The following is a 27,178-nucleotide window of genomic DNA, read 5'->3' as shown; positions in this document are numbered from 1 at the left end:
TCTCTCTCTGTCTGTCTCTCTCTCTCTCTCTCTGTCTCTCTCTCTGTCTGTCTCTCTGTCTCTCTCTCTCGCTCTCTCTGTGTCTCTATTGCTGTTCTGGAAGCTGTGAAATGTGCCCTTATCCTGAGCAGTAATGCTGATGTAATATTTACCTGGCAGGGTCCGTGTTAGCGTGTCCACCTGTACGACACTCTCAGAGGTCCTGGGAAGAAGCAGGAAGGGGTTGTGTTAGTGATGCTACATTGCTGTCACCCTGACCTGTCAAACATTGTCTGCTTGAGCCTGTCTCCACCAGACACTGAGTGAGGCACCGGGGGAGGGGAGGGGAGGGGGGAGTCCCGGTCTCTGGGACTGACCCCACCAAACTGGGGCTTGGATCTGTCTCTTTGCTGCCACCTCTACGGATTGATTCTGTGGTCTTATTGGCCACAAACTACCACAGTGCTTAAGGCACACACCAACTGTGCAAGGCCCATTTAGTGTTGGGTATCGGTCACTCTATCCCCAGGCTCTATAGGTCACACTAGGCCCCAGTTTAGTGTTGGTATCGCTCACTCTAACCCCAGGCTTTATAGGTCACACTAGGCCCCAGTTTAATATTGGGCATCGCTCACTCTCTCCCCAGGCTCTATAGGCCATACTAGGCCCCAGTTTAGTGTTGGGCATCACTCACTCTAACCCCAGGCTCTATAGGTCACACTAGGCCCCAGTTTAGTATTGGGCATTGCTCACTCTCTCCCCAGGCTCATTTGGTCACACCAGGCCCCAGTTCAATGTTGGGTATTGCTCACTCTTACCTCAGGCTCAATGGGCCACACTAGGCCCCAGTTTAGTCTTGGACATCGCTCACTCTCTCCCCAGGCTCTATAGGTCACACCAGGCCCCAGTTCAATGTTGGGCATCGCTCACTCTAACCCCAGGCTCCATAGGTCACACTAGGCCCCAGTTTAATGTTGGGTATCGCTCACTCTATATCCAAGCTCTATAGGTCAGACTAGGCACCGGTTTAGTGTTGCACATCGGTCACTCTTTCCCCAGCCTCTGTAGGTCACACTAGGCTCCAGTTCAGTGTTGGGCATCGCTCAATCTAACCCCAGGCTCTATAGATCACACTAGGCCCCAGTTTAGTGTTGGGCATAGCTCGATCTAACCCCAGGCTCTATAGATCACACTAGGCCCCAGTTCAATGTTGGGTATTGCTCACTCTATATCAAGCAAATTACTGTGGTTGCTGGAATCTGAAACCAAAAGAGAAAACGATGGAAAATCTCAGCAAATCTGGCAGCATCTGTAAGGAGAAAAAAGAGCTGACATTTCGATCCAGACAACACTTTGTCAAAGCTTTGACAAAGGGTCACCTGGACTCTAAATGTCAGCTCTTTTCTCTCCTTACAGATGCCGCCAGACTTGCTGAGATTTTCCAGTGCTCACTCTATATCTGCAGGCTCCATAGGCCACACTAGGCCCCAGTTCAATGTTGGGCATCGCTCACTCGCTCCCCAAGCTCTATAGGTCACACTAAGCCCCAGTTCAATATTGGGCAGCACTCACTCTAACGCCAGGCTTTATAGGTCACACTAGACACCAGTGTAGCACTGTGAATCACACACTCCCTCCCCAGGTTCTATAGGTCACACTAGGCCACAGTTTAGTGTTGGGCATTGCTCACTCCAACCCCAGGCTCTATGGGCCATACTAGTCCCCAGTTCAATGTTGGGCATCGCTCACTCTAACCCCAGGCTCTATAGGTCACACTAGGCCCTGTTTAGTGTTGGGCATCGCTCACTCTAACCCCAGGCTCTATAGGTCACACTAGGCCCCAGTTTAGTGTTGGGCATCACTCACTCTAACCCCGGGCTCTATGGGCCACACTAGGCCCCAGTTCAATGTTGGGCATCGCTCACTCTAACCCCAGGCTCTATAGGTCACACTAGGCCCCAGTTTAGTGTTGGGCTTCACTCACTCTAATCCCAGGCTCTATGGGTCACACTCGGCCCCAATTTAGTTTTGGGCATTGCTCACTCTCTCCGCAGGCTCTATAGGTCACACTAGGCCCCAGTTTAGTGTTGGGCATTGCTCACTCTCTCCCCAGGCTCTATAGGTCACACTAGGCCCCAGATTAGTGTTGGGCATCACTCACTCTAACCCCAGTCTCTATGGGCCACACTAGGCCCCAGTTTAGTGTTGCACATCGGTCACACCGTCCCCAGGCTCTATAGGTCACACTAGGCCCCAGGTTAGTGTTGGGCATTGCTCACTCTAACCCAAGCTCTATAGGTCACACTGGGCCCCAGTTTAGTGTTGAGCATCACTCACTCTAACCCCAGACTCTAAAGGTCATACTAGACACCAGTGTAGCACTGTGAATCTCCCTCCCTAGGCTCCATTGGCCATGTTAGGCCTCAGGATGGTACTGTGAATCTCACACTCCCTCCCCAGGCTCTATAGATCACACTAGGCCCCAGTGTAACACTGTGGATCTTACACTCCCTCCCCAGGCCTCATGGGTCACCCCAAGTTTCCGCACAGAGCTTGGCACTGGGCATGGGCCAGTCCTGGGAAGGGATGCTGTTGGTTAAGTGAACCCGCCCCACCTCACCAGCTCCCCATTTCTCCATCCTGAACCAACAGACAATCTCGGCCATGCTCCCCTCACCCCTTGGCCCTCCCTGGCACCTCCACACGAGGAGATTTGGGATTGAAGTGAAACCAGAAGTTGAGGAATGGCCCTACCCACTCCAGCAACTGCAATTCCCCCCCCACCAACCCCCACTCTGACACGATATCCTTCCCTGCCAAAGGTGTAGCACAAGTGGGGGTGGCAGGGGTAACTCTTACCCTCCTGTATGTTGGTCTGCTGGGCGCAAAGGGCGGCGGTCTCAGATATTCCTCTGGAACCCGTTCGTAGAGATTCTCAGGCTGGATCAGTGCAGGCACCAGCGTGGTGTGATTAGGCCTCGGTGTTGGAGCAGGTCTAGCTTCTGGAATAGGCCTCGGCATTGGAGCAGGCCTTGGAGTTGGATCAGGCCTTGGAACAGGCCTTGGGGTTGGATCAGGCCTTGGAACAGTCCTTGGCGTTAGAATAGGCCTAGCTTCGGAAACAGTCCTTGGCATTAGAACAGGCCTCGTTTCTGGACCAGGCCTTGGCACTGGAACAGGCCTAGTTTCTGAAACAAGCCTCGTTTCTTGACTAGGCCTCATTTCTGGGCAAGCCCTCAGTTCTGTCTCCGGCTTCACTTCAGGAACAGGCCTCATTTCTGAACCAGGCCTTGGTGTTAAACCAAGCCTGGGCACTGGAAGAGGCCTCATTTCTTGTCGAGGCCTCGTTTCTGGAACAAGCCTGGTTTCTGGACCAGGCTTTGGCATTAGAACAGGCCTTGTTTCTTGACTAGGCCTCCCTTCAGGACCAGGCCATGTTTCTGGACCAGGTCTTGTTTCTGGACAAGACCTCAGTGCTGTCTCTGGCCTCACTTCAGGAACAGGCCTCATTCCTGGACCAGGCCTCCCTTCAAGACCAGGCCTCACTGCTGGCTCCGGCCTGCAGGCAGCAGGCCTCGGCAAGACTCCATAATCTGTGTTGTCCAGTTCGAATGCGTCCCCGGCAAGGCCCCGGGCGGCGGGTGGGCCCCGGCGGGCAGGCTGGGCGTAGGTGGGCTGAACACCGGGTGGGACGAGGGGAGGAGTGGGCCACCTGGGAGGGGCGCTGGGCATCATCTCCCCCCGGGGGTTGTCTGCTGGTTGCCGGGGTGGGAGGTCGGGGGTCACGGCAGAGCTCTTGGTAGGGGCAGGACAGTACAGGTTGCCACGCCCGGCCAGCTTGGGATCCAGCTCCGAGTACACGTGGTGGCACTGGTGCCCACGGGCCCTGGGCAGCAGGTCCTGAGACGCAGTGTACAAGACGATCTTGTCGTTAGGGTCAGCGTAGAGCGGGGCCTGGGTGGGTTCAGCGTAGGTGTGCGTCCTGTCCACGTTGCCGCAAGGCCTGGGCCCAGGCTCTGTGTAGACGTGCGTCTTGTTGACCTTGGTGTACGTCACCGTCTCCGTGGGGCGGGAGCTCAGATCCTTGTTCGAGGCATTTCTCACCAAGGTTCGGCCTTCAAGGATCTGCTAAGGGGGAAAAGAAACAGGTTAGGAACCTACAGCCTCCTGACCCCAGCCTGTCCCTACAGGACTCCTGACCCCGGCCTGTTTGTACAGGCCCCGTGACCCCGGCCTGTTTGTACAGGCCCCGTGACCTCGGCCTGTTCCTACAGGCCCCGTGACCTCGGCCTGTTTGTGCAGGCCCCGTGACCTCGGTCTGTTCCTACAGGCCCCGTGACCTCGGCCTGTTTCTACAGGCCCCGTGACCCCGGCCTGTTTGAACAGGCCCCGTGACCCCGGCCTGTTTGAACAGGCCCCGTGACCCCGGCCTGTTTGAACAGGCCCCGTGACCCCGGCCTGTTTGAACAGGCCCCGTGACCCCGGCCTGTTTGTACAGGCCCCGTGACCCCGGTCTGTTTGTACAGGCCCTGTGACCCCGGCCTGTTTGTACAGGCCCCGTGATCCCGGCCTGTTTGTACAGGCCCCGTGACCCCGGCCTGTTTGTACAGGCCCCGTGACCCCGGCCTGTTTGTACAGGCCCCGTGACCCCGGCCTGTTTGTACAGGCCCCGTAACCCCGGCCTGTTCCTCCAGGCGCCGTGAGCCCGGCCTGCTCCTCCAGAACTGGTGAGCCCGGCCTGTTCCTCCAGGCCCCATGAACTCACCTCCTGATGGGTGGCCTCTGCCACTTTGACCTTCGCTGACCCTTCCACGGACGAGGAACGGGCATCGAGCATGGCCATGGGGTCAAAGGTCGGCGTTCCCGGTGACCAGGTCAATCCTGCTCCATCCTCCGGCACGTTGGGAATGTCACCGGCAGTGACTCCTCCTCCACCGGCCTCGCAGGCGTTCATCTTCTGTCTTCGGATCCTGTCGATATCCTGGTAATGTTTATCCGGAACCTGGGAACAGGGACAAGGTTCAACCGCACATCACCAAGTCTACATCCCAGAGACAGGCCATTCGGCCCCTCTGCTCTGTGCTGGTGTTCCTACACCACACAAACCACATCCCACCCTCCCACCATCTCCTTCATCCCACATTCTCCCCCAATCCCAGTGGGAGCGAGTCCCACATTTTCCCCCACTCAACATGGGAGCGAGTCTGACATTTTCCCAATTACCCCCGTGGGAGCGAGTCCCACATTCTCCCCCACTCCCCTGTGGGAGCGAGTCCCACATTCTCCCCCACTCCCCTGTGGGAGCGAGTCCCACATTCTCCCCCACTCCCCTGTGGGAGCGAGTCCCACATTCTCCCCCACTCCCCTGTGGGAGCGAGTCCCACATTCTCCCCCACTCCCCCATGGGGAGCGAGTCCCACATTCTCCCCCACTCCCCCCGTGGGAGCGAGTCCCACATTCTCCCCCACTCCCCCCGTGAGAGCGAGTCCCACATTCTCCCCCACTCCCCCTGTGGGAGCGAGTCCCACATTCTCCCCCACATCCCCGTGGGAGCGAGTCCCACATTCTCCCCCACATCCCCGTGGGAGCGAGTCCCACATTCTCCCCCACATCCCCATGGGAGCGAGTCCCACATTCTCCCCCACTCCCTGTGGGAGCGAGTCCCACATTCTCCCCCACATCCCCGTGGGAGCGAGTCCCACATTCTCCCCCACTCCCTGTGGGAGCGAGTCCCACATTCTCCCCCACATCCCCATGGGAGCGAATCCCACATTCTCCCCCACTCCTCCCATGGGAGCGAGTCCCACATTCTCCCCCAAGTCTCTGGGTGCACACGTTTCTCCTGAACCCCCCCAATTGGATTTATTAGAGAGTGTCACATATTTAACGCAGGGTGACCCTCAATGACCTCCCCTTGTGTAATTATCTGATCAGATATATAGAAATATGGTGATTGCGATCATTAATAATGTCAAATCTAAAGTGGCGGAATCTATGTTCTGTGCCCCAGAAACAAAATAGAAACTCCCACCTCGTTATCCCTCAAGAGCCACTAACAATGTCAGACCCCCCGACAACCCCCTTGAGCTGCACAGATCACAGTCACAGAGAACTATACAAAGGTCATTTACACTTCATAACTCAGGTTGGCCAACAGTGGTCTGCTAGGACAAAGGACCCCACCACCGTGCCCTCAATTCTTAACGGTTGGGGCATTTAACACCCTCGGGGACACCGCCAAGAGATACCATCCCTTGTGGAGCCAGGAGAGTCATGTGACACACACCTCTGTCCTAGGGTCGAAGGGCGGTGTTCCCAGTGACCAGGTCAATCCTGCTCCGTCCTCCGGCACGTTGGGAATGTCACCGGCAGTGACTCCTCCCCCACCGGCCTCGCGGGCGTTCATCTTCCGTCTCCGGATCCTGTCGATATCCTCGTAATGCTTATCCGGAACCTGGGAACAGGGACAAGGTTCAACCGCACATCACCAAGTCTACAGCCCCGAGACAGGCCATTCGGCCCCTCTGCTCTGTGCTGGTGTTCCTGCACCACACGAACCACATCCCACCCTCCCTCCCTCTCCTTCATCTCACATACTCACCCACTCTTCCCGTGGGAGCGGGTCCCACATTCTTCTTCACACCCCCCATGGGAGCAAGACCCTAATTCTCCCCCACTTCCCACATGGTAGTGAATCCCACATTCACCCCCACCCCCTGGTGGGAGCGAGTCCCCCATTCTCCCCCACTCCCCCATGGGACCGAGTCCCCCTTACTCCCCGACTCCCCGTGGGAGCGGGTCCCACATTCTCCCCCAATCCCGGTGGGAGCAAGTCCCACATTCTCCCCCACTCCCCCCGTGGGGAGCGAGTCGCACATTCTCCCTCCACTCCCCCCGCGGGAGCGAGTCCCACATTCTCCCCCACTCTCCCGTGGGAATGGGTCCCTCATTCTCCCCCACTCCCCCCGTGGGAGCGAGTCTGACATTTTCCCAATTACCCCCATGGGAGCGATTCCCACATTCTCCCCCACTCCCCGTGGGTGTGAGTCCCACATTCTCCCGACTCCCCCGTGGGAGCGATTCCCACATTCTCCCCCACTCCCCGTGGGTGTGAGTCCCACATTCTCCCCACTCCCCATGGGAGCGAGTCCCACATTCTCCCCATGGGAGCGAGTCCCACATTCTCCCCCACTCCCCATGGGAGCGAGTCCCACATTCTCCCCCACTCCCCATGGGAGCGAGTCCCACATTCTCCCCCATTCCCCCCATGGGACCGAGTCCCACATTCTCCCCCACTCCCCATGGGAGCGAATCCCACATTCTCCCCCACTCCCCATGGGAGCGAGTCCCACATTCTCCCCCACTCCCCCCATGGGACCGAGTCCCACATTCTCCCCCACTCCCCATGGGAGCGAATCCCACATTCTCCCCCACTCCCCATGGGAGTGAGCCCCACATTCTCCCCCACTCCCCATGGGAGCGAGTCCCACATTCTCCCCCAAGTCTATGGGTGCACACGTTTCTCCTGAACCCCCCCAATTGGATTTATTAGAGATTGTCGCATATTTAATGCAGGGTGACCCTCAATGACCTCCCCTTGTGTAATTAGCTAATCAGATATACAGAAATATGCTGATTGCGATCATTAATAATGTCAAATCTAAAATGGCGGAATCTATGTTCTGTGCCCCAGAAACAAAAGAGAAACTCCCACCTCGTTATCCCTGAAGAGCCACTAACAATGTCAGACGCCCCCACAACCCCCTTGAGCTGCACAGCTCACATTCACAGAGAACTATACAAAGGTCATTTGCACTTCATAACTCAGGTTGGCCAACAGTGGTCTGCTAGGACAAAGGACCCCACCACCGCGCCCTCAATTCTTAATGGTTGGGGCATTTAACACCCTCGGGGACACCGCCAAGGGGGACACATCCCTTGTGGAGCCGGGAGAGTCATGTGACACATACCTCTGTCCTAGGGTCAAAGGGCGGCGTTCCTGGTGACCAGGTCAATCCTGCTCCATCCTCCGGCACGTTGGGAATGTCACCGGCGGCGACTCCTCCTCCACCGGCCTCGCGGGCGTTCATCTTGCGTCTCCGGATCCTGTCGATATCCTCGTAATGTTTATCCGGAACCTGGGAAGAGGGAGAAGGTTCAACCGCACATCACCAAGTCTACATCCCCGAGCCAGGCCATTCGGCCCCTCTGTTCTGTGCTGGTATTCCTGCACCACACGAACCACATCCCACCCTCCCTCCATCTCCTTCATCTCACATACTCACCCACTCTTCTCTTGGGAGCGAGTCCCACATTCTCTCCCCCATTCCCGCATGGGAGCGAGTCCCACATTCTCCCCCACTGCCCCCGTGGGAGCGAGTCCCACATTCTCCCCCACTCCCCCTGCGGAGCGAATCCCACATTCTCCCCCACTCCCCCATGGGAGTGAGTCCCACATTCTCCCCCACTCCCCATGGGAGCGAGTCCCACATCCTCCCCCACTCCCCGTGGGAGCGAGTCCCACGTTCTCCCCCACTCCCCATGGGAGCGAATCCCACATTCTCCCCCACTCCCCATGGGAGCGAGTCCCACATTCTCCCCCACTCCCCATGGGAGCGAGTCCCACATTCTCCCCCACTCCCCATGGGAGCGAATCCCACATTCTCCCCCACTCCCCCCATGGGAGCGAGTCCCACATTCTCCCCCACTCCCCCCATGGGAGCGAGTCCCACATTCTCCCCCACTCCCCATGGGAGCGAGTCCCACATTCTCCCCCACTCCCCCCATGGGAGCGAGTCCCACATTCTCCCCCACTCCCCATGGGAGCGAATCCCACATTCTCCCCCACTCCCCCCATGGGAGCGAGTCCCACATTCTCCCCCACTCCCCCAATGGGAGCGAGTCCCACATTCTCCCCCACTCCCCCCATGGGAGCGAGTCCCACATTCTCCCCCACTCCCCATGGGAGCGAATCCCACATTCTCCCCCACTCCCCCCATGGGAGCGAGTCCCACATTCTCCCCCACTCCCCCGTGGGAGCGAGTCCCACATTCTCCCCCAAGTCTCTGGGTGCACGCGTTTCTCCTGAACCGCCCCAATTGGATTTATTAGAGATTGTCGCATATTTAATGCAGGGTGACCCTCAATGACCTCCCCTTGTGTAATTATCTGATCAGATATACAGAAATATGCTGATTGCGATCATTAATAATGTCAAATCTAAAATGGCGGCATCTATGTTCTGTGCCCCAGAAACAAAAGAGAAACTCCCACCTCGTTATCCCTGAAGTGTCACTAACAATGGCAGACCCCCCCACAACCCCCTTGAGCTGCACAGATCACATTCACAGAGAACTATACAAAGGTCATTTACACTTCATAACTCAGGTTGGCCAACAGTGGGCTGCTAGGACAAAGGACCCCACCACCGCGCCCTCAATTCTTAACGGTTGGGGCATTTAACACCCTCGGGGACACCGCCAAGGGGGACACATCCCTTGTGGAGCCGGGAGAGTCATGTGACACATACCTCTGTCCTAGGGTCAAAGGGCGGCGTTCCTGGTGACCAGGTCAATCCTGCTCCATCCTCCGGCACGTTGGGAATGTCACCGGCAGCGACTCCTCCTCCACCGGCCTCGCGGGCGTTCATCTTGCATCTCCGGATCCTGTCGATATCCTCGTAATGTTTATCCGGAACCTGGGAAGAGGGAGAAGGTTCAAACGCACATCACCAAGTCTACAGCCCCGAGACAGGCCATTCGGCCCCTCTGCTCTGTGCTGGTGTTCCTGCACCACACGAACCACCTCCCACACCCCCTCTCCATGTCAACTTCACCCCACATTCACCCCCATTCCCGTGGGGGCGAGTCCCACATTTTCCCCCATTCCCCGTGAGAGTGAGTCCCACAGTCTCCCCCAGTCCGCCGTGGGAGCGAATCCCACAGTCTCCCCCAGTCCCCCGTGGGAGCGAATCCCACATTCTCCCCCAGTCCCCCCGTGGGAGCGAGTCCCACATTCTCCCCCACCCTCGTGGGAGCGAGTCCCACATTCTCCCCCACTCGCCCGTGGGAGCGAGCCCTACATTCTCCCCCACTCCTCGTGGGAGCGAGTCCCACATTCTCCCCCACTCCTCGTGGGAGCGAGTCCCACATTCTCCCCCAAGTCTCTGGGTGCACGCGTTTCTCCTGAACCGCCCCGATTGGTTTTATCAGAGAGGGTCACATATTTAATGCAGGGTGACCCTCAGTGACCTCCCCTTGTGTAATTAGCTAATCAGATATACAGAAATATGCTGATTGCGATCATTAATAATGTCAAATCTAAGATGGCGGAATCTATGTTCTGTGCCCCAGAAACAAAAGAGAAACTCACACCTCGTTATCCCTGAAGAGCCACTAACAATGTCAGACCCCTCCACAACCCCCTTGAGCTGCACAGATCACATTCACGGAGAACTATACAAAGGTCATTTACACTTCATAACTCAGGTTGGCCAACAGCGGTCTGCTAGGACAAAGGACCCCACCACTGTGCCCTCAATTCTTAATGGTTGGGGCATTTAACACCCTCGGGGACACCGCCAAGGGGGACACATCCTTTGTGGAGCTGAGAGAGTCATGTGACATGCACCTCTGTCCTAGGGTCGAAGGGCGGCATTCCCGGTGACCAGGTAAATCCTGCTCCATCCCCCGACACATTGGGAATGTCACCGGCAGTGACTCCTCCCCCACCGGCCTCGCGGGCGTTCATCTTCCGTCTCCGGATCTTGTCGATAGCCTCGTAATGTTTATCCAGAACCTGGGAACAGGGAGAAGGTTCAACCGCACATCACCCAGTCTACGGCCCCAAGACAGGCCATTCGGCCCCTCTGCTCTGTGCTGGTGTTCCTGCACCACATGAACCACCTCCCACACTCCCTCCATCTCCTTCATCTCACATACTCACCCACTCTTCCCGTGGGAGCGAGTCCCACTTTCTCCCCCACTCCGTCGTGGGAGCGAGTCACACATTCTCCCCCACTCCCCCGTGGGAGCGAGTCCCACATTCTCCCCCACTCCCCCCATGGGAGCGAGTCCCACATTCTCACCCACTCTTCCCTTGGGAGCGAGTCCCACATTCGCCCCCATTCCCCCTTGGGAGCGAGTCACACATTCTCCCCCACTCCCCCGTGGGAGCGAGTCCCACATTCTCACCCACTCCCCCCCTGGAGCAAGTCCCACATTCTCCCCCATTCCCCCTTGGGAGCGAGTCCCACATTCTCCCCCACTCCCCCTGTGTGAGCGAGTCCCACATTCTCCCCCTCTCCCACGTGGGAGCGAGTCCCACATTCGCCCCCATTCCACCTTGGGAGCGAGTCCCACATTCTCTCCCCCATTCCCACGTGGGAGTGAGTCCCACATTCTCTCCCCCATTCCCACGTGGGAGCGAGTCCCACATTCGCCCCCATTCCACCTTGGGAGCGAGTCCCACATTCTCTCCCCCACTCCCCCGTGAGAGTGAGTCCCACATTCTCCCCCACTGCCCCCGTGGGAGCGAGTCCCACATTCTCCCCCACTCCCCCTGCGGAGCAAATCCCACATTCTCCCCCACTCCCCCCGCGGGAGCGAGTCCCACATTCTCCCCCAAGTCTATGGGTGCACACGTTTCTCCTGAACCCCCCCCAATTGGATTTATTAGAGATTGTCGCATATTTAATGCAGGGTGACCCTCAATGACCTCCCCTTGTGTAATTATCTGATCAGATATACAGAAATATGCTGATTGCGATCATTAATAATGTCAAATCTAAAATGGCGGAATCTATGTTCTGTGCCCCAGAAACAAAAGAGAAACTCCCACCTCGTTATCCCTCAAGTGTCTCGAACAATGTCAGACCCCCCCACAACCCCCTTGAGCTGCACAGATCACATTCACAGAGAACTATACAAAGGTCATTTACACTTCATAACTCAGGTTGGCCAACAGTAGGCTGCTAGGACAAAGGACCCCACCACCGCGCCCTCAATTCTTAACGGTTGGGGCATTTAACACCCTCGGGGACACCGCCAAGGGGGACACATCCCTTGTGGAGCCGGGAGAGTCATGTGACACATACCTCTGTCCTAGGGTCAAAGGGCGGCGTTCCTGGTGACCAGGTCAATCCTGCTCCATCCTCTGACACATTGGGAATGTCACCGGCAGCGACTCCTCCCCCACCGGCCTCGCGGGCGTTCATCTTCCATCTCCGGATCCTGTCGATATCCTCGTAATGTTTATCCGGAACCTGGGAAGAGGGAGAAGGTTCAACCGCACATCACCAAGTCTACAGCCCCGAGACAGGCCATTCGGCCCCTCTGCTCTGTGCTGGTGTTCCTGCACCGCACGAACCACCTCCCACACCCCCTCTCCATATCACCTTCACCCCACATTCACCCCCATTCCCGTGGGGGCGAGTCTCACATTTTCCCCCATTCCCCGTGGGAGCGAGTCCCACATTCTCCCCTAGTCCCTCGTGGGAGCGAGTCCCACATTCTCCCCCACTCCCCCCGTGGGAGCGAGTCCCACATTCTCCCCCACTCCCCCCATGGGAGCGAGTCCCACATTCTCCCCCACTCCCCCGTGGGAGCGAGTCCCACATTCTCCCCCACTCCCCCCATGGGAGCGAGTCCCACATTCTCCCCCACTCCCCCGTGGGAGTGAGTCCCACATTCTCCCCCACTCCTCGTGGGAGCGAGTCCCATATTCTCCCCCACTCCCCCTGTGGGAGCGAGTCCCATATTCTCCCCCAAGTCTCTGGGTGCACGCGTTTCTCCTGAACCGCCCCGATTGGATTTATCGGAGAGTGTCACATATTTAATGCAGGGTGACCCTCAATGACCTCCCCTTGTGTAATTATCTGATCAGATATACAGAAATATGCTGATTGCGATCATTAATAATGTCAAATCTAAGATGGCGGAATCTATGTTCTGTGCCCCAGAAACAAAAGAGAAACTCACACCTCGTTATCCCTGAAGTGTCTCTACCAATATCAGACCCCCCCACAACCCCCTTGAGCTGCACAGATCACATTCACAGAGAACTATACAAAGGTCATTTACACTTCATAACTCAGGTTGGCCAACAGTGGTCTGCTAGGACAAAGGACCCCACCACCGTGCCCTCAATTCTTAACGGTTGGGGCATTTAACACCCTTGGGGACACCGCCAAGGGGGACACATCCCTTGTGGAGCTGGGAGAGTCATGTGACACACACCTCTGTCCTCGGGTCAAAGGGCGGCGTTCCCGGTGACCAGGTCAATCCTGCTCCATCCTCCGACACATTGGGAATGTCACCGGCAGTGACTCCTCCCCCACCGGCCTCGTGGGCATTCATCTTCCGTCTCCGGATCTTGTCGATAGCCTCGTAATGTGTTTCCGGAACCTGGGAACAGGGAGAAGGTTCAACCGCACATCACCAAGTCTACGGCCCCAAGACAGGCCATTCGGCCCCTCTGCTCTGTGCTGGTGTTCCTGTACCACACGAACCACATCCCACCCTCCCTCCATCTCCTTCATCTCACATACTCACCCACTCTTCCCTTGGGAGCGAGTCCCACATTCTCACCCATTCCCCCGTGGGAGCGAGTCCCACATTCTCCCCCCACTCTCCCTGTGGGAGCGAGTCCCACATTCTCCCCCACTCCCCCTTGGGAGCGAGTCCCACATTCTTCCCCACTCCCCCCATGGGAGCGAGCCCCACATTCTCCCCCACTCCCTGTGGGAGTGAGTCCCACATTCTCCCCCACTCCCCCGTGGGGAGTGAGCCCCAAATTCTCCCCCACTCCCCCAAGGGAGCGAGTCCCACATTCTCCCCCACTCTCCCCGTGGGTGCGAGTCCCACACTCGCCCCCACTCCCCCCCTGGAGCAAGTCCCACATTCTCCCCCATTCCACCTTGGGAACGAGTCCCACATGCTCCCCCACTCCCTGTGGGAGCGAGTCCCACATTCTCCCCCACTCCCCCTGCGGAGCAAATCCCACATTCTCCCCCACTCCCCCATAGGAGTGAGTCCCACATTCTCCCCCACTCCCCATGGGAGCAAGTCCCACATTCTCCCCCACTCCCCCATGGGAGCAAGTCCCACATTCTCCCCCACTCCCCCATGGGAGCGAGTCCCACATTCTCCCCCACTCCCCCCATGGGAGCGAGTCCCACATTCTCCCCCACTCCCCCCGTGGGAGCGAGTCCCACATTCTCCCCCACTCCCCCGTGGGAGCGAGTCCCACATTCTCATCCAAGTCTCTGGGTGCACGCGTTTCTCCTGAACTGCCCCGATTGGATTTATTAGAGAGTGTCACATATTTAATGCAGCGTGACCCTCAATGACCTCACCTTGTGTAATTATCTGATCAGATATACAGAAATATGCTGATTGCGATCATTAATAATATCAAATCTAAGATGGCGGAATCTATGTTCTGTGCCCCAGAAACAAAAGGGAAACTCCCACCTCGTTATCCCTGAAGTGTCTCTAACAATGTCAGACCCCCCCACAACCCCCTTGAGCTGCACAGATCTCATTCACAGAGAACTATACAAAGGTCATTTACACTTCATAACTCAGGTTGGCCAACAGTGGTCTGCTAGGACAAAGGACCCCACCACTGTGCCCTCAATTCTTAATGGTTGGGGCATTTAACACCCTCGGGGACACCGCCAAGGGGTACCATCCCTTGTGGAGCCGGGAGCATCATGTGACACACACCTCTGTCCTAGGGTCAAAGGGCGGCGTTCCTGGTGACCAGGTCAATCCTGCTCCATCCTCCGGCACGTTGGGAATGTCACCGGCGGCGACTCCTCCTCCACCGGCCTCGCGGGCGTTCATCTTCCGTCTCCGGATCCTGTCGATATCCTCGTAATGCTTATCCGGAACCTGGGAAGAGGGAGAAGGTTCAACCGCACATCACCAAGTCTACATCCCCGAGACAGGCCATTCGACCCCTCTGCTCTGTGCTGGTGTTCCTGCACCACACGAACCACATCCCACCCTCCCTCCATTTCCTTCATCTCACACACTCACCCACTCTTCCCTTGGGAGCGAGTCCCACATTCTCCCCCACTTCACTGTGGGAGCAAGTCCCACATTCTCACCCATTCCCCCGTGGGAGCGAGTCCCACATTCTCCCCCACACACTGGTGGGAGCGAGTCCCATATTCTCCCCAACTCCCCGTGGGACCGAGTCCCCCTTACTCCCCCACTCCCCGTGGGAGCGAGTCCCACATTCTCCCCCATTCCCCCTGTGGAGCGAGTCCCACATTCTCTCCCACTCCCCCATGGGAGTGAGTCCCACATTCTCCCCCAGTTCCCTGTGGGGGTGAGTCCACATTCTCCCCCACTCCACATGGGAGCGAGTCCCACATTCTCCCCCACTCCCCATGGGAGCGAGTCCCACATTATCCCCCACTCCCCATGGGAGCGAGTCCCACATTCTCCCCCACTCCCCATGGGAGCGAGTCCCACATTATCCCCCACTCCCCATGGGAGCGAGTCCCACATTCTCCCCGACTCCCCTGTGGGAGCGAGTCCCACATTCTCCCCCACTCCCCATGGGAGCGAGTCCCACATTATCCCCCACTCCCCATGGGAGCGAGTCCCACATTCTCCCCCACTCCCCCGTGGGAGCGAGTCCCACATTCTCCCCCACTCCCCCCATGGGAGCGAGTCCCACATTCTCCCCCACTCCCCCCATGGGAGCGAGTCCCACATTCTCCCCCACTCCCCCCGTGGGAGCGAGTCCCACATTCTCCCCCAAGTCTCTGGGTGCACGCGTTTCTCCTGAACCGCCCCAATTGGATTTATTAGAGACTGTCGCATATTTAATGCAGGGTGACCCTCAATGACCTCCCCTTGTGTAATTAGCTAATCAGATATACAGAAATATGCTGATTGCGATCATTAATAATGTCAAATCTAAAATGGCGGAATCTATGTTCTGTGCCCCAGAAACAAAAGGGAAACTCCCACCTCGTTATCCCTCAAGTGTCACAAACAATGTCAGACCCCCCCCCCCCCCACAACCCCCTTGAGCTGCACAGATCACATTCACAGAGAACTATACAAAGGCCATTTACACTTCATAACTCAGGTTGGCCAACAGTGGGCTGCTAGGACAAAGGACCCCACCACCGCGCCCTCAATTCTTAATGGTTGGGGCATTTAACACTCTCGGGGACACCGCCAAGGGGGACACATCCCTTGTGGAGCTGGGAGAGTCATGTGACACACACCTCTGTCCTCGGGTCAAAGGGCGGCGTTCCTGGTGACCAGGTCAATCCTGCTCCATCCTCTGACACATTGGGAATGTCACCGGCAGTGACTCCTCCCCCACCGGCCTCGTGGGCATTCATCTTCCGTCTCCGGATCTTGTCGATATCCTCGTAATGTGTTTCCGGAACCTGGGAACAGGGACAAGGTTCAACCGCACATCACCAAGTCTACATCCCCGAGACAGGCCATTCAGCCCCTCTGCTCTGTGCTGGTGTTCCTGCACCACATGAACCACATCCCACCCTCCCTCCATCTCCTTCATCTCACATACTCACCCACTCTTCCCTTGGGAGCGAGTCCCACATTCTCACCCATTCCCCCGTGGGAGCGAGTCCCACATTCTCCCCCCACTCTCCCTGTGGGAGTGAGTCCCAGATTCACCCCCCACTGCCCCGTGGGAGCGAGTCCCACATTCATCCCCCACTCCCACCCTGGAGCAAGTCCCACATTCTCCCCCATTCCCCCGTGGGAGCGAGTCCCACATTCTCACCCACTCTTTCCTTGGGAGCGAGTCCCACATTCATCCCCCACTCCCCCTCTGGAGCAAGTCCCACATTCTCCCCCATTCCCCCTTGGGAGCGAGTCCCAGATTCTCCCGCATTCCCCCGTGGGAGCGAGTCCCACATTCTCCCCCACTCCCCCATGGGAGCCAGTCCCACATTCTCACCCACTCTTTCCTTGGGAGCGAGTCCCACATTCATCCCCCACTCCCCCTCTGGAGCAAGTCCCACATTCTCCCCCACTCCCCCGTGGGAGCGTGTCCCCCTTACTCCCCCACTCCCCCCGTGGGAGCGAGTCCCACATTCTCCCCCACTCCCCCCGTGGGAGCGAGTCCCACATTCTCCCCCACTCCCCCGTGGGAGCGAGTCCCACATTCTCCCCTACTCCCTCATGGGAGCCAGTACCACATTCTTCCCCATCCCCCATAGGAGCGAGTCCCACATTCTCCCCCACTCCCCGGTGGGAATGAGTCCCACATTCTCCCCCACTCCCCCGTGGGAGCGAGTCCCACATTCTCCCCACTCCCCCTGTGGGAGCAAGTCCCACATTCTCCCCCACTCCCCCATGGGAGCCAGTCCCACATTCTTCCCCATTCCCCATGGGAGCGATTCCCATATTCTCCCCCACTCCCCCATGGGAGCCAGTCCCACATTCTTCCCCATTCCCCATGGGAGCAAGTCCCACATTCTCCCCCACTCCCCCATGGGAGCAAGTCCCACATTCTCCCCCACTCCTAGTGGGAGGGAGTCCCACATTCTCTTCCCCAGTCTCTGGGTAAACCTCCCCCCCCATTTGATTTATTAGAGACTGTCGCATATTTAATGCAGGGTGACCCTCAATAACCTCACCTTGTGTAATTATCTGATCAGATATACAGAAATATGCTGATTGCGATCATTAATAATGTCAAACCTAAGGTGGTGGAATCTATGTTCTGTGCCCCAGAAACAAAAGAGAAACTCGTACCTTGTTGTCCCTGAAGTGTCACTAACAACCCACCCGCACTGAAACTCCCACCTTGTTATCCCTGAAGTGTCACTAACAATGTCAGACCCCCCCACAACCCCCTTGAGCTGCACAGCTCACATTCACAGAGAACTATACAAAGGCCATTTGCACTTCATAACTCAGGTTGACCAACAGTGGTCTGCTAGGACAAAGGACCCCACCACCGCGCCCTCAATTCTTAATGGTTGGGGCATTTAACACCCTCGGGGACATAGACAAGGGGGACACATCCCATGTGGAGCTGGGAGAGTCATGTGACACACACCTCTGCCCTAGGGTCAAAGGGCGGCGTTCCCGGTGACCAGGTCAATCCTGCTCCGTCCTCCGGCACGTTGGGAATGTCACCGGCGGCGACTCCTCCCCCACCGGCCTCGCGGGCGTTCATCTTCCGTCTCCGGATCTTGTCGATATCCTGGTAATGTGTTTCCGGAACCTGGGAACAGGGACAAGGTTCAACCGCACATCACCAAGTCTACAGCCCCGAGACAGGCCATTCAGCCCCTCTGCTCTGTGCTGGTGTTCCTGCACCACATGAACCACATCCCACCCTCCCTCCATCTCCTTCATCTCACATACTCACCCACTCTTCCCTTGGGAGCGAGTCCCACATTCTCACCCATTCCCCCATGGTAGCGAGTCCCACATTCTCACCCATTACCCCGTGGGAGTGAGTCCCAGATTCACCCCCCACTCCCCCGTGGGTGCGAGTCCCACATTCATCCCCCACTCCCACCCTGGAGCAACTCCCAGATTCTCCCCCATTCCCCCGTGGGAGCGAGTCCCACATTCTCACCCACTCTTTTCTTGGGAGCGAGTCCCACATTCATCCCCCACTCCCCTTCTGGAGCAAGTCCCACATTCTCCCCCATTCCCCCTTGGGAGCGAGTCCCACATTCTCCCCCATTCCCCCGTGGGAGCGAGTCCCACATTCTCCCCCACTCCCCCGTGGGAGCGAGTCCCCCATTCTCCCCCACTCCCCCGTGGGAGCGAGTCCCCCATTCTCCCCCACTCCCCCGTGGGAGCGAGTCCCCCTTACTCCCCCACTCCCCCTGCGGGAGCGAGTCCCACATTCTCCCCCACTCCCCCCGTGGGAGCGAGTCCCACATTCTCCCCCACTCCCCCCGTGGGAGCGAGTCCCACATTCTCCCCCACTCCCCCGTGGGAGCGAGTCCCACATTCTCCCCACTCCCCCTGTGGGAGCGAGTCCCACATTCTCCCCCACTCCCCCCATGGGAGTAAGTCCCACATTCTCCCCCACTCCCCCATGGGAGCCAGTCCCACATTCTTCCCCCTTCCCCATGGGAGCGATTCCCATATTCTCCCCCACTCCCCCATGGGAGCAAGTCCCACATTCTCCCCCACTCCCCGTGGGAGGGAGTCCCACATTCTCTTCCCCAGTCTCTGGGTGAACCTCCCCCCCATTTGATTTATTAGAGACTGTCGCATATTTAATGCAGGGTGACCCTCAATAACCTCACCTTGTGTAATTAGCTCATCAGATATACAGAAATATGCTGATTGCGATCATTAATAATGTCAAACCTAAGGTGGTGGAATCTATGTTCTGTGCCCCAGAAACAAAAGAGAAACTCACACCTTGTTGTGCCTGAAGTGTCACTAACAACCCACCCGCACTGAAACTCCCACCTCGTTATCCCTGAAGTGTCACTAACAATGTCAGACCCCCCCACAACCCCCTTGAGCTGCACAGCTCACATTCACAGAGAACTATACAAAGGCCATTTGCACTTCATAACTCAGGTTGGCCAACAGTGGTCTGCTAGGACAAAGGACCCCACCACCGCGCCCTCAATTCTTAACGGTTGGGGCATTTAACACCCTCGGGGACATAGACAAGGGGGACACATCCCATGTGGAGCTGGGAGAGTCATGTGACACACACCTCTGCACTAGGGTCAAAGGGCGGCGTTCCCGATGACCAGGTCAATCCTGCTCCATCCTCCGGCACGTTGGGAATGTCACCGGCAGCGACTCCTCCCCCACCGGCCTCGCGGGCGTTCATCTTCCGTCTCCGGATCCTGTCGATATCCTCGTAATGTTTATCCGGAACCTGGGAACAGGGACAAGGTTCAACCGCACATCACCCAGTCTACAGCCCCGAGTTAGGCCATTCGGCCCATCTGCTCTGTGCTGGTGTTCCTGCACCACACGAACCACATCCCACCCACCCTCCATCTCCTTCATCTCACATACTCACCCACTCTTCCCTTGGGAGTGAGTCCCACATTCTCCCCCACTCCCACCATGGGAGCGGGTCCCACATTCTCTTACCCAGTCTCTGGGTAAAACCGCCCCCCAATTAGATTTATTAGAGACTGTCGCACATTTAATACATGGTGGCCCTCAATGACCTCCCCTTGTGTAATTAGCTCATCAGATATACAGAAATATGCTGATTGCGATCATTAATAATGTCAAACCTAAGGTGGTGGAATCTATGTTCTGTGCCCCAGAATCAAAAGAGAAACTCACACCTCGTTATCCCTGAAGAGCCACTCACAATGTCCGACCCCCACCACCCCCCCCCTCTCAAACCCTCTTGAGCTGCACAGATCACATTCACAGAGAACTATACAAAGGCCATTTGCACTTCATAACTCTGTTTGGCCAACAGTGGGCTGCTAGGACAGAGGACCCCACCACCGCGCCCTCAATTCTTAATGGTTGGGACATTTAACACCCTCGGGGCCACAGACAAGGGGGACACATCCCTTGTGGAGCTGGGAGAGTCATGTGACACACACCTCTGTCCTAGGGTCAAAGGGCGGCGTTCCCGGTGACCAGGTCAATCCTGCTCCATCCTCCGGCACGTTGGGAATGTCACCGGCAGTGACTCCTCCTCCACCGGCCTCGCGGGCGTTCATCTTCCGTCTCCAGATCCTGTCGATATCCTGGTAATGTTTATCCGGAACCTGGGAAGAGGGAGAAGGTTCAACCGCACATCACCAAGTCTACATCCCTGAGACAGGCCATTCGGCCTCTCTGCTCTGTGCTGGTGTTCCTGTACCACACGAACCACATCCCACCCTCCCTCCATCTCCTTCTTCTCACATACTCACCCACTCTTCCCTTGGGAGTGAGTCCCACATTCTCCCCCCACTCCCCCCGTGGGAGTGAGTCCCACATTCTCCCCCACTCCCCCCGTGGGAGCGAGCCCCACATTCTCCCCCCACTCCCCCCGTGGGAGCGAGTCCCACATTCTCCCCCACTCCCTCCGTGGGAGCGAGTCCCACATTCTCCCCCACTCCCCCCGTGGGAGCGAGCCCCACATTCTCCCCCCACTCCCCTGTGGGAGCGAGTCCCACATTCTCCCCCCGTGGGAGCGAGTCCCACATTCTCCCCCACTCCCCCCCGTGGGAGCGAGTCCCACATTCTCCCCCACTCCCCCCGTGGGAGCGAGTCCCACATTCTCCCCCACTCCCCCCGTGGGAGCGAGTCCCACATTCTCCCCCACTCCCCCCGTGGGAGCGAGTCCCACATTCTCCCCCACTCCCCCCGTGGGAGCGAGCCCCACATTCTCCCCCCTCTCCCCTGTGGGAGCGAGTCCCACATTCTCCCCCCATGGGAGCGAGTCCCACATTCTCCCCCCACTTCCCCCGTGGGTGCGAGTCCCACATTCTCCCCCACTCCCCCCGTGGGAGTGAGTCCCACATTCTCCCCCACATCCCCCGTGGGAGCGAGTTCCCACATTCTCCCCCACGCCCCCCGTGGGAGCGAGCCCCACATTCTCCCCCCACTCCCCTGTGGGAGCGAGTCCCACATTCTCCCCCCGTGGGAGCGAGTCCCACATTCTCCCCCCACTTCCCCCGTGGGAGCGAGTCCCACATTCTCCCCCACTCCCCCCGTGGGAGCGAGCCCCACATTCTCCCCCACTCCCCCCGTGGGAGCGAGCCCCACATTCTCCCCCACTCCCCCCGTGGGAGCGAGTCCCACATTCTCCCCCACTCCGCCCGTGGGAGCGTGTCCCACATTCTCCCCCCGTGGGAGCGAGTCCCACATTCTCCCCCCACTTCCCCCGTGGGAGCGAGCCCCACATTCTCCCCCACTCCCCCCGTGGGAACGAGTCCCACATTCTCCCCCACTTCCCCCGTGTGAGTGAGCCCCACATTCTCCCCCACTCCTCCCGTGGGAGTGAGTCCCACATTCTCCCCCACTCCCCCCCGTGGGAGCGAGTCCCACATTCTCCCCCACTCCCCCCGTGGGAGTGAGCCCCACATTCTCCCCCACTCCCCCCGTGGGAGCGAGTCCCACATTCACCCCCACTCCCCCCGTGGGAGCGAGTCCCACATTCTCCCCCACTCCCCCGTGGTAGCGAGTCCCGCATTCTCCCTCACTCCCACATTCTCCCCCACTCCCCCCGTGGGAGAGACCCACATTCTCCCCGCACAGATACTCATTATCTCTGAAGAGCCACTAACAATGCTCCCCACCAACCCCCATGGGAGCTGCACAGATCACATTCAATGAGAACTATAAAAAGGTCATTTGCATTTCATAATCCAGTTTGGCCAACAGCGGTCTGCTAGGACAAAGGACCCTGCCGCCGCGCCCTCAATTCTTAAATGAATGAATCACACCAAAGCCGAGGGGTTGGGAAATTGGTCATCGCTTAGAAAGGGGCAAACAAATCAAACACAGGTTTCTGTTTACACCCGGATGGTGAGAGGAGGAATTAGGAGCGGTCAAATTAAATACCCCCGTTTTGTAACACTCTTCCAGTGACATCCCATTACTCAAGGACATCCAGTGAGTCCCAGTAACTTTCAGTGACTCCCAATGACATCCAGTGACTGCCAGAGACACCCAGTGAAACTCAGTTTCTCAGAGAGACATCCAGTGTCACCCAATGACTCCCAGTGTCTCCCAGTGACACCCAGTGACTCCCAGTGTCTCCCAGTGACACCCAGTGACTCCCAGTGTCTCCCGGTGACTCCCAGCGTCTCTGAATGACTTCCAGTGATCCCCAATGACTCTGAGTGACTGCCAATGATTCCCAGTGTCTCCCAGTGACATCCAGTGTCTCCCAGTGACATCCAGAGTCTCCCAGTGACATCCAGTGTCTCCCAGTGACATCCAGTGTCTCCCACTGTCTCCCAGTGTCTCCCAGTGTCTCTAAGTGACTCCCAGTGACTCCCATTGACTCTGAGTGACTGCCAATGACTCCCAGTGTCTCGCAGTGACTCCCAGTGAATTCCCAGTGTCTCCCAGTGGTTCTCAGTGTCTCCCAGTGACTCCCAGTGTCTCTGAGTGACTGCCAGTGACTCCTAATGACTCTGAGTGACTACCAGTGAGTCCTCGTGTCTCCCAGTGACATCCAGTGTCTCCCAGTGATACCCAGTGTCTCGCAGTGACTCCCAGTGAATTCCCAGTGTCTCCCAGTGGTTCCCAGTATCTCCCAGTGACTCCCAGTGTCTCTGAGTGACTCCCAATGACTCTGAGAGACTGCCAGTGTCTCCCAGTGATACCCGGTGTCTCCCAGTGACTCCCAGTGATGCCAGTAAATGGGACAGTGATTCTCACACCCAGTGACAGAGCCCCTTCCTGTTTCCAGGGGTAACAGTCCCTCCCGCTCCCTGATTGGTGGGGATTGTGTTCATTGCTTAGCGTCAGTCGATCCTCACCTCCTGATAGGTGGCCTCCTCCGCTGTGACCTTTGCTGACCCTTCCACCGCCCAGGGACGGGCGTCATGTGTGGCCTTGGGGTCAAGGAGCAGCGTTCCCGGTGACCAGGTCAATCCTGCTCCGTCCTCCGGCACGTTGGGAATGTCACCGGCGGCGACTCCTCCCTCACCGGCCTCGCGGGCGTTCATCTTCCGTCTCCGGATCCTGTCGATATCCTCGTAATGTTTATCCGGAACCTGGGAACAGGGACAAGGTTCAACCGCACATCCCATCACCGCACACCTTGTATCATATCTCACTGTCGACCCTGGGGGCTTGAACCTCCATTCCAAACCCTGCTTTGTGTTACAATGCGGAGGGGGTTCCCCTTTAAGACGTAACACCGAATCCTAACCATAGAGGAATCCCTCGCCTCGTAATCTGTCAAAAGTGTGTGGGAAGGTGTGAACTGTCCTTCTGTAACGTTTAGTGGATAGCTAACACAAATACCTGACCCTCAGTCAAAAATGTACACTTAACAACTTATCAATTTAACCAACTGGGAGCTTTAACTAAACAAGTAACGCATCGAATAAAATAAGATTCCACTGGAATGCTGTTCAAATAAATACAAGGATCATTCATCACCCAAAAAAATAATAATTAGAATTTAGGCACTCTCAAACAATATATACAACCAGGTTTTGTGTCTTTCCGGACCTTCTGGAGTTTCTCGGTGGATTTCTCTGCCTGTCTGTTCTTTCTGATTTAGTACCCTTTGCTGGTTAGGTGGTGAATTCTCTTCGGGCACGGTAGCACAGTGGTTAGCCAAACTGCCTCACAGCGCCAGGGACCCACATTTGATTCCCGGCTCGGGTCACTGTCTGTGTGGAGTCTGCGCATTCTCCCCGTGTCTGCGTGGGTTTCCTCCGGGTGCTCCGGTTTCCTCCCACAGTCCAAAGATGTGCGGGTTAGGGTGGATTGGCCATGCTAAATTGCCCCTTAGTGTCCTAGGGTGCGTAGATTAGAGGGATTGGCCATGCCAAATTGCCCCTTAGTGTCCAAAGATGTGCAGGTTAGGTGGATTGGCCATGCTAAATTGCCCCTTAGTGTCCAAAGACGTGCGGATTAGGAGGATTGGCCATACTAAATTGCCCCTTAGTTCCAAAGATGTGCAGGTTAGGTGGATTGGTCATGCTCAGTTGCCCTTTAGTGTCCAAAGATGTGTTGGTTAGGTGGATTGACAATGCTAAATTGCCCTTTAGTGTCCAAAGATGTGTAGGTTAGGGGGATTGGCAATGCTAAATTGCCCCTCAGTGTCTAAAGATGTGCAGGTTGGGTGGATTGGCCGTGCTAAATTGCCCCTTAGTGTCCAAAGATATTCAGGTTAGGGGGATTGGCCATGCTAAATTGCCCCTTAGTGTCCAAAGATGTGCAGGTGAGGGAGATTGGCCATGCTAAATTGCCCTTTAGTGTCCAAAGATGTGCAGGTTAGGGGGATTGGCCATGCTAAATTGCCCCTTAGTGTCTAAAGATGTGCGGGTTAGGGGGATTGGCCATGCTAAATTGCCCCTTAGTGTCTAAAGATGTGCGGGTTAGGGGGATTGGCCATGCTAAATTGCCCCTTAGTGTCCAAAGATGTGCGGGTTAGGGGGATTGGCCATGCTAAATGGCCTCTTAGTGTCCAAAGATGTGTAGGTTAGGTGGATTGGCCATGCTAAGTTGTCCATTAGTGTCAGGTGACCAGCTAGGGTAAGTGTATGGGGATAGGGCCTTGGTAGGATTGTGGTTGGTACAGACTCGATTGGCTGAATAGCCTCCTTCTGCGCTGTAGAATTCTATTAAGAGATATCTGAAGCTGGCAGGGTGGAGAGCTGCTCTCTCATTCTCGAGTCTTGAGAGGTGGCAGTAGTTAACTCCTGTTTTTTCCCTCTTGTGCTCTCTCTTATACCTGTGATGACCTATCAATTGTCCTATAACAGGATTGGTCTAATTTTGTTCAACATCGTCAAACTCAAATCTTATAGGTTCTTGGTAGCCGAGTGCCTGCTTTAAATTGATTGGGCAAAATTCAGACATTCAAATGCCTGAAGCCTGTTACCAAAGAAACCCAGTTGTTTGGCCTTGGATGCAAATGTTTCTGTCTGGGACTCTGTGTGTACTTTGCAACATTTGTTAGACCCCGCTCCTGTTCCCGCTCCGGTGTCCCTTACCTTATTGCAGGCTATTGTTAGGTATTCGATGAACGGTAAGATGGGAGAGCTCTTGTAGAATTCCAGCAGCTCGGGAATACTCTTGTGTAGCCGTTGGTCGCCGAGGATCCGGTAACGCTTCTCCGGCATCTGCTCGATGATGAAGTGACGGCACCGGTCAGTTCCGCTGGTGGAGAGAACGGTTCCGTTAGCGCGTTTACAACAGGCCATTCCTCATCTCGATCCCCCCCTCCCCTTCCTTTCCTGTCCGAGAGAGGCCTCCCGGAGAGCTGGGGTGAAGAGGACTTAGGGGGGAAGGTGGGAGGGTCAGTAATGGGCCCATGGATGTGTGGGCGGAGGGGGGAAGTGTCAAACCCCCACACTCTCAGTGACTGTAGGGTGAAGGAGACAGACACGTCCTTCTCCAAAGGGAGGCTGGCAAACAATTTAGTCCCCCCCAACCCGTCATAGAAACATAGAGTCCCTATGAGGCAGAAGGAGGCCATTCAGCCCATCGAGCCTGTACTGACTCTCCAACAGGACATCTAACCTAGTCACCTATCCCCGTAACCCCAATTCCCCGAACCCACATATCTTTGGACACTAAGGGGCAATTTAGCATGGCCAATCCACCCAACCTGCACATCTTTGGACACTAAGGGACAATTTAGCATGGCTGATCCCCCTAACCTGCATATCTTTGGACACTAAGGGGCAATTTAGCATGGCCAATCCACCCAACCTGCACATCTTTGGACACTAAGGGACAATTTAGCATGGCCAATCCACCCAACCTGCACATCTTTGGACACTAAGGGACAATTTAGCATGGCCAATCCACCTAACCTGCACATCTTTGGACACAAAGGGACAATTTAGCATGGCCAATCCACCCAACCTGCACATCTTTGGACACTAAGGGACAATTTAGCATGGCCAATCCCCCTAACCTGCATATCTTTGGACACTAAGGGGCAATTTAGCATGGCCAATCCACCCAACCTGCACATCTTTGGACACTAAGGGACAATTTAGCATGGCCAATCCACCCAACCTGCACATCTTTGGACACTAAGGGACAATTTAGCATGGCCAATCCCCCTAACTTGCATATCTTTGGACACTAAGGGGCAATTTAGCATGGCCAATCCACCCAACCTGCACATCTTTGGACACTAAGGGACAATTTAGCATGGCCAATCCACCCAACCTGCACATCTTTGGACACTAAGGGACAATTTAGCATGGCCAATCCACCGAACCTGCACATCTTTGGACACTAAGGGACAATTTAGCATGGCCAATCCCCCTAACCCGCACATCTTTGGACACTAAGGGGCAATTTAGCATGGCCAATCCACCCAACCTGCACATCTTTGGACACTAAGGGACAATTTAGCATGGCCAATCCACCTAACCTGAACATCTTTGGACACTAAGGGGCAATTTAGCATGGCCAATCCCCCTAACCTGCACATCTTTGGACACTAAGGGACAATTTAGCATGGCCAATCCACCTAACCTACACATCTTTGGACACTAAGGGACAATTTAGCATGGCCAATTCACCTAACCTGCACATCTTTG

At 56.5% G+C, this 27,178-nt stretch overlaps 1 protein-coding gene across 4 annotated transcripts in view; it reads right to left on the bottom strand.

Moving 5' to 3' along the window:
- Positions 1-77: 77 nt before the first annotated feature.
- Positions 78-27,178, bottom strand: part of LOC144488534 (uncharacterized) — a 48,779-nt gene continuing 21,678 nt past the window's right edge. The window contains exons 4-19 of one of the 4 annotated variants that reach the window (XM_078206589.1): positions 25,613-25,778; positions 23,420-23,656; positions 20,543-20,710; positions 19,681-19,848; positions 18,043-18,210; positions 16,229-16,396; positions 14,706-14,873; positions 13,215-13,382; positions 12,074-12,241; positions 10,609-10,776; positions 9,509-9,676; positions 7,950-8,117; positions 6,266-6,433; positions 4,745-4,981; positions 2,839-4,104; positions 78-202 (exon numbers count right to left, since the gene is read on the bottom strand). In XM_078206589.1, the coding sequence (XP_078062715.1) occupies positions 194-202; positions 2,839-4,104; positions 4,745-4,981; positions 6,266-6,433; positions 7,950-8,117; positions 9,509-9,676; positions 10,609-10,776; positions 12,074-12,241; positions 13,215-13,382; positions 14,706-14,873; positions 16,229-16,396; positions 18,043-18,210; positions 19,681-19,848; positions 20,543-20,710; positions 23,420-23,656; positions 25,613-25,778 (3,763 nt within the window). In that variant the 3' untranslated portion in view covers positions 78-193. Of the gene's footprint in view, positions 203-2,838; positions 4,108-4,744; positions 4,982-6,265; positions 6,434-7,949; positions 8,118-9,508; positions 9,677-10,608; positions 10,777-12,073; positions 12,242-13,214; positions 13,383-14,705; positions 14,874-16,228; positions 16,397-18,042; positions 18,211-19,680; positions 19,849-20,542; positions 20,711-23,419; positions 23,657-25,612; positions 25,779-27,178 lie in introns of all 4 variants that reach the window. The other 3 variants (XM_078206588.1, XM_078206592.1, XM_078206590.1) reach the window with 3 other exon arrangements.

This window comes from Mustelus asterias, unplaced genomic scaffold (assembly GCF_964213995.1).
Source record: "Mustelus asterias unplaced genomic scaffold, sMusAst1.hap1.1 HAP1_SCAFFOLD_1640, whole genome shotgun sequence".
Taxonomy (NCBI): domain Eukaryota; kingdom Metazoa; phylum Chordata; class Chondrichthyes; order Carcharhiniformes; family Triakidae; genus Mustelus; species Mustelus asterias.
The sequence above is the reverse complement of the archived record's forward strand: the minus strand, read 5'-3'. Positions and strand labels throughout refer to the sequence as shown.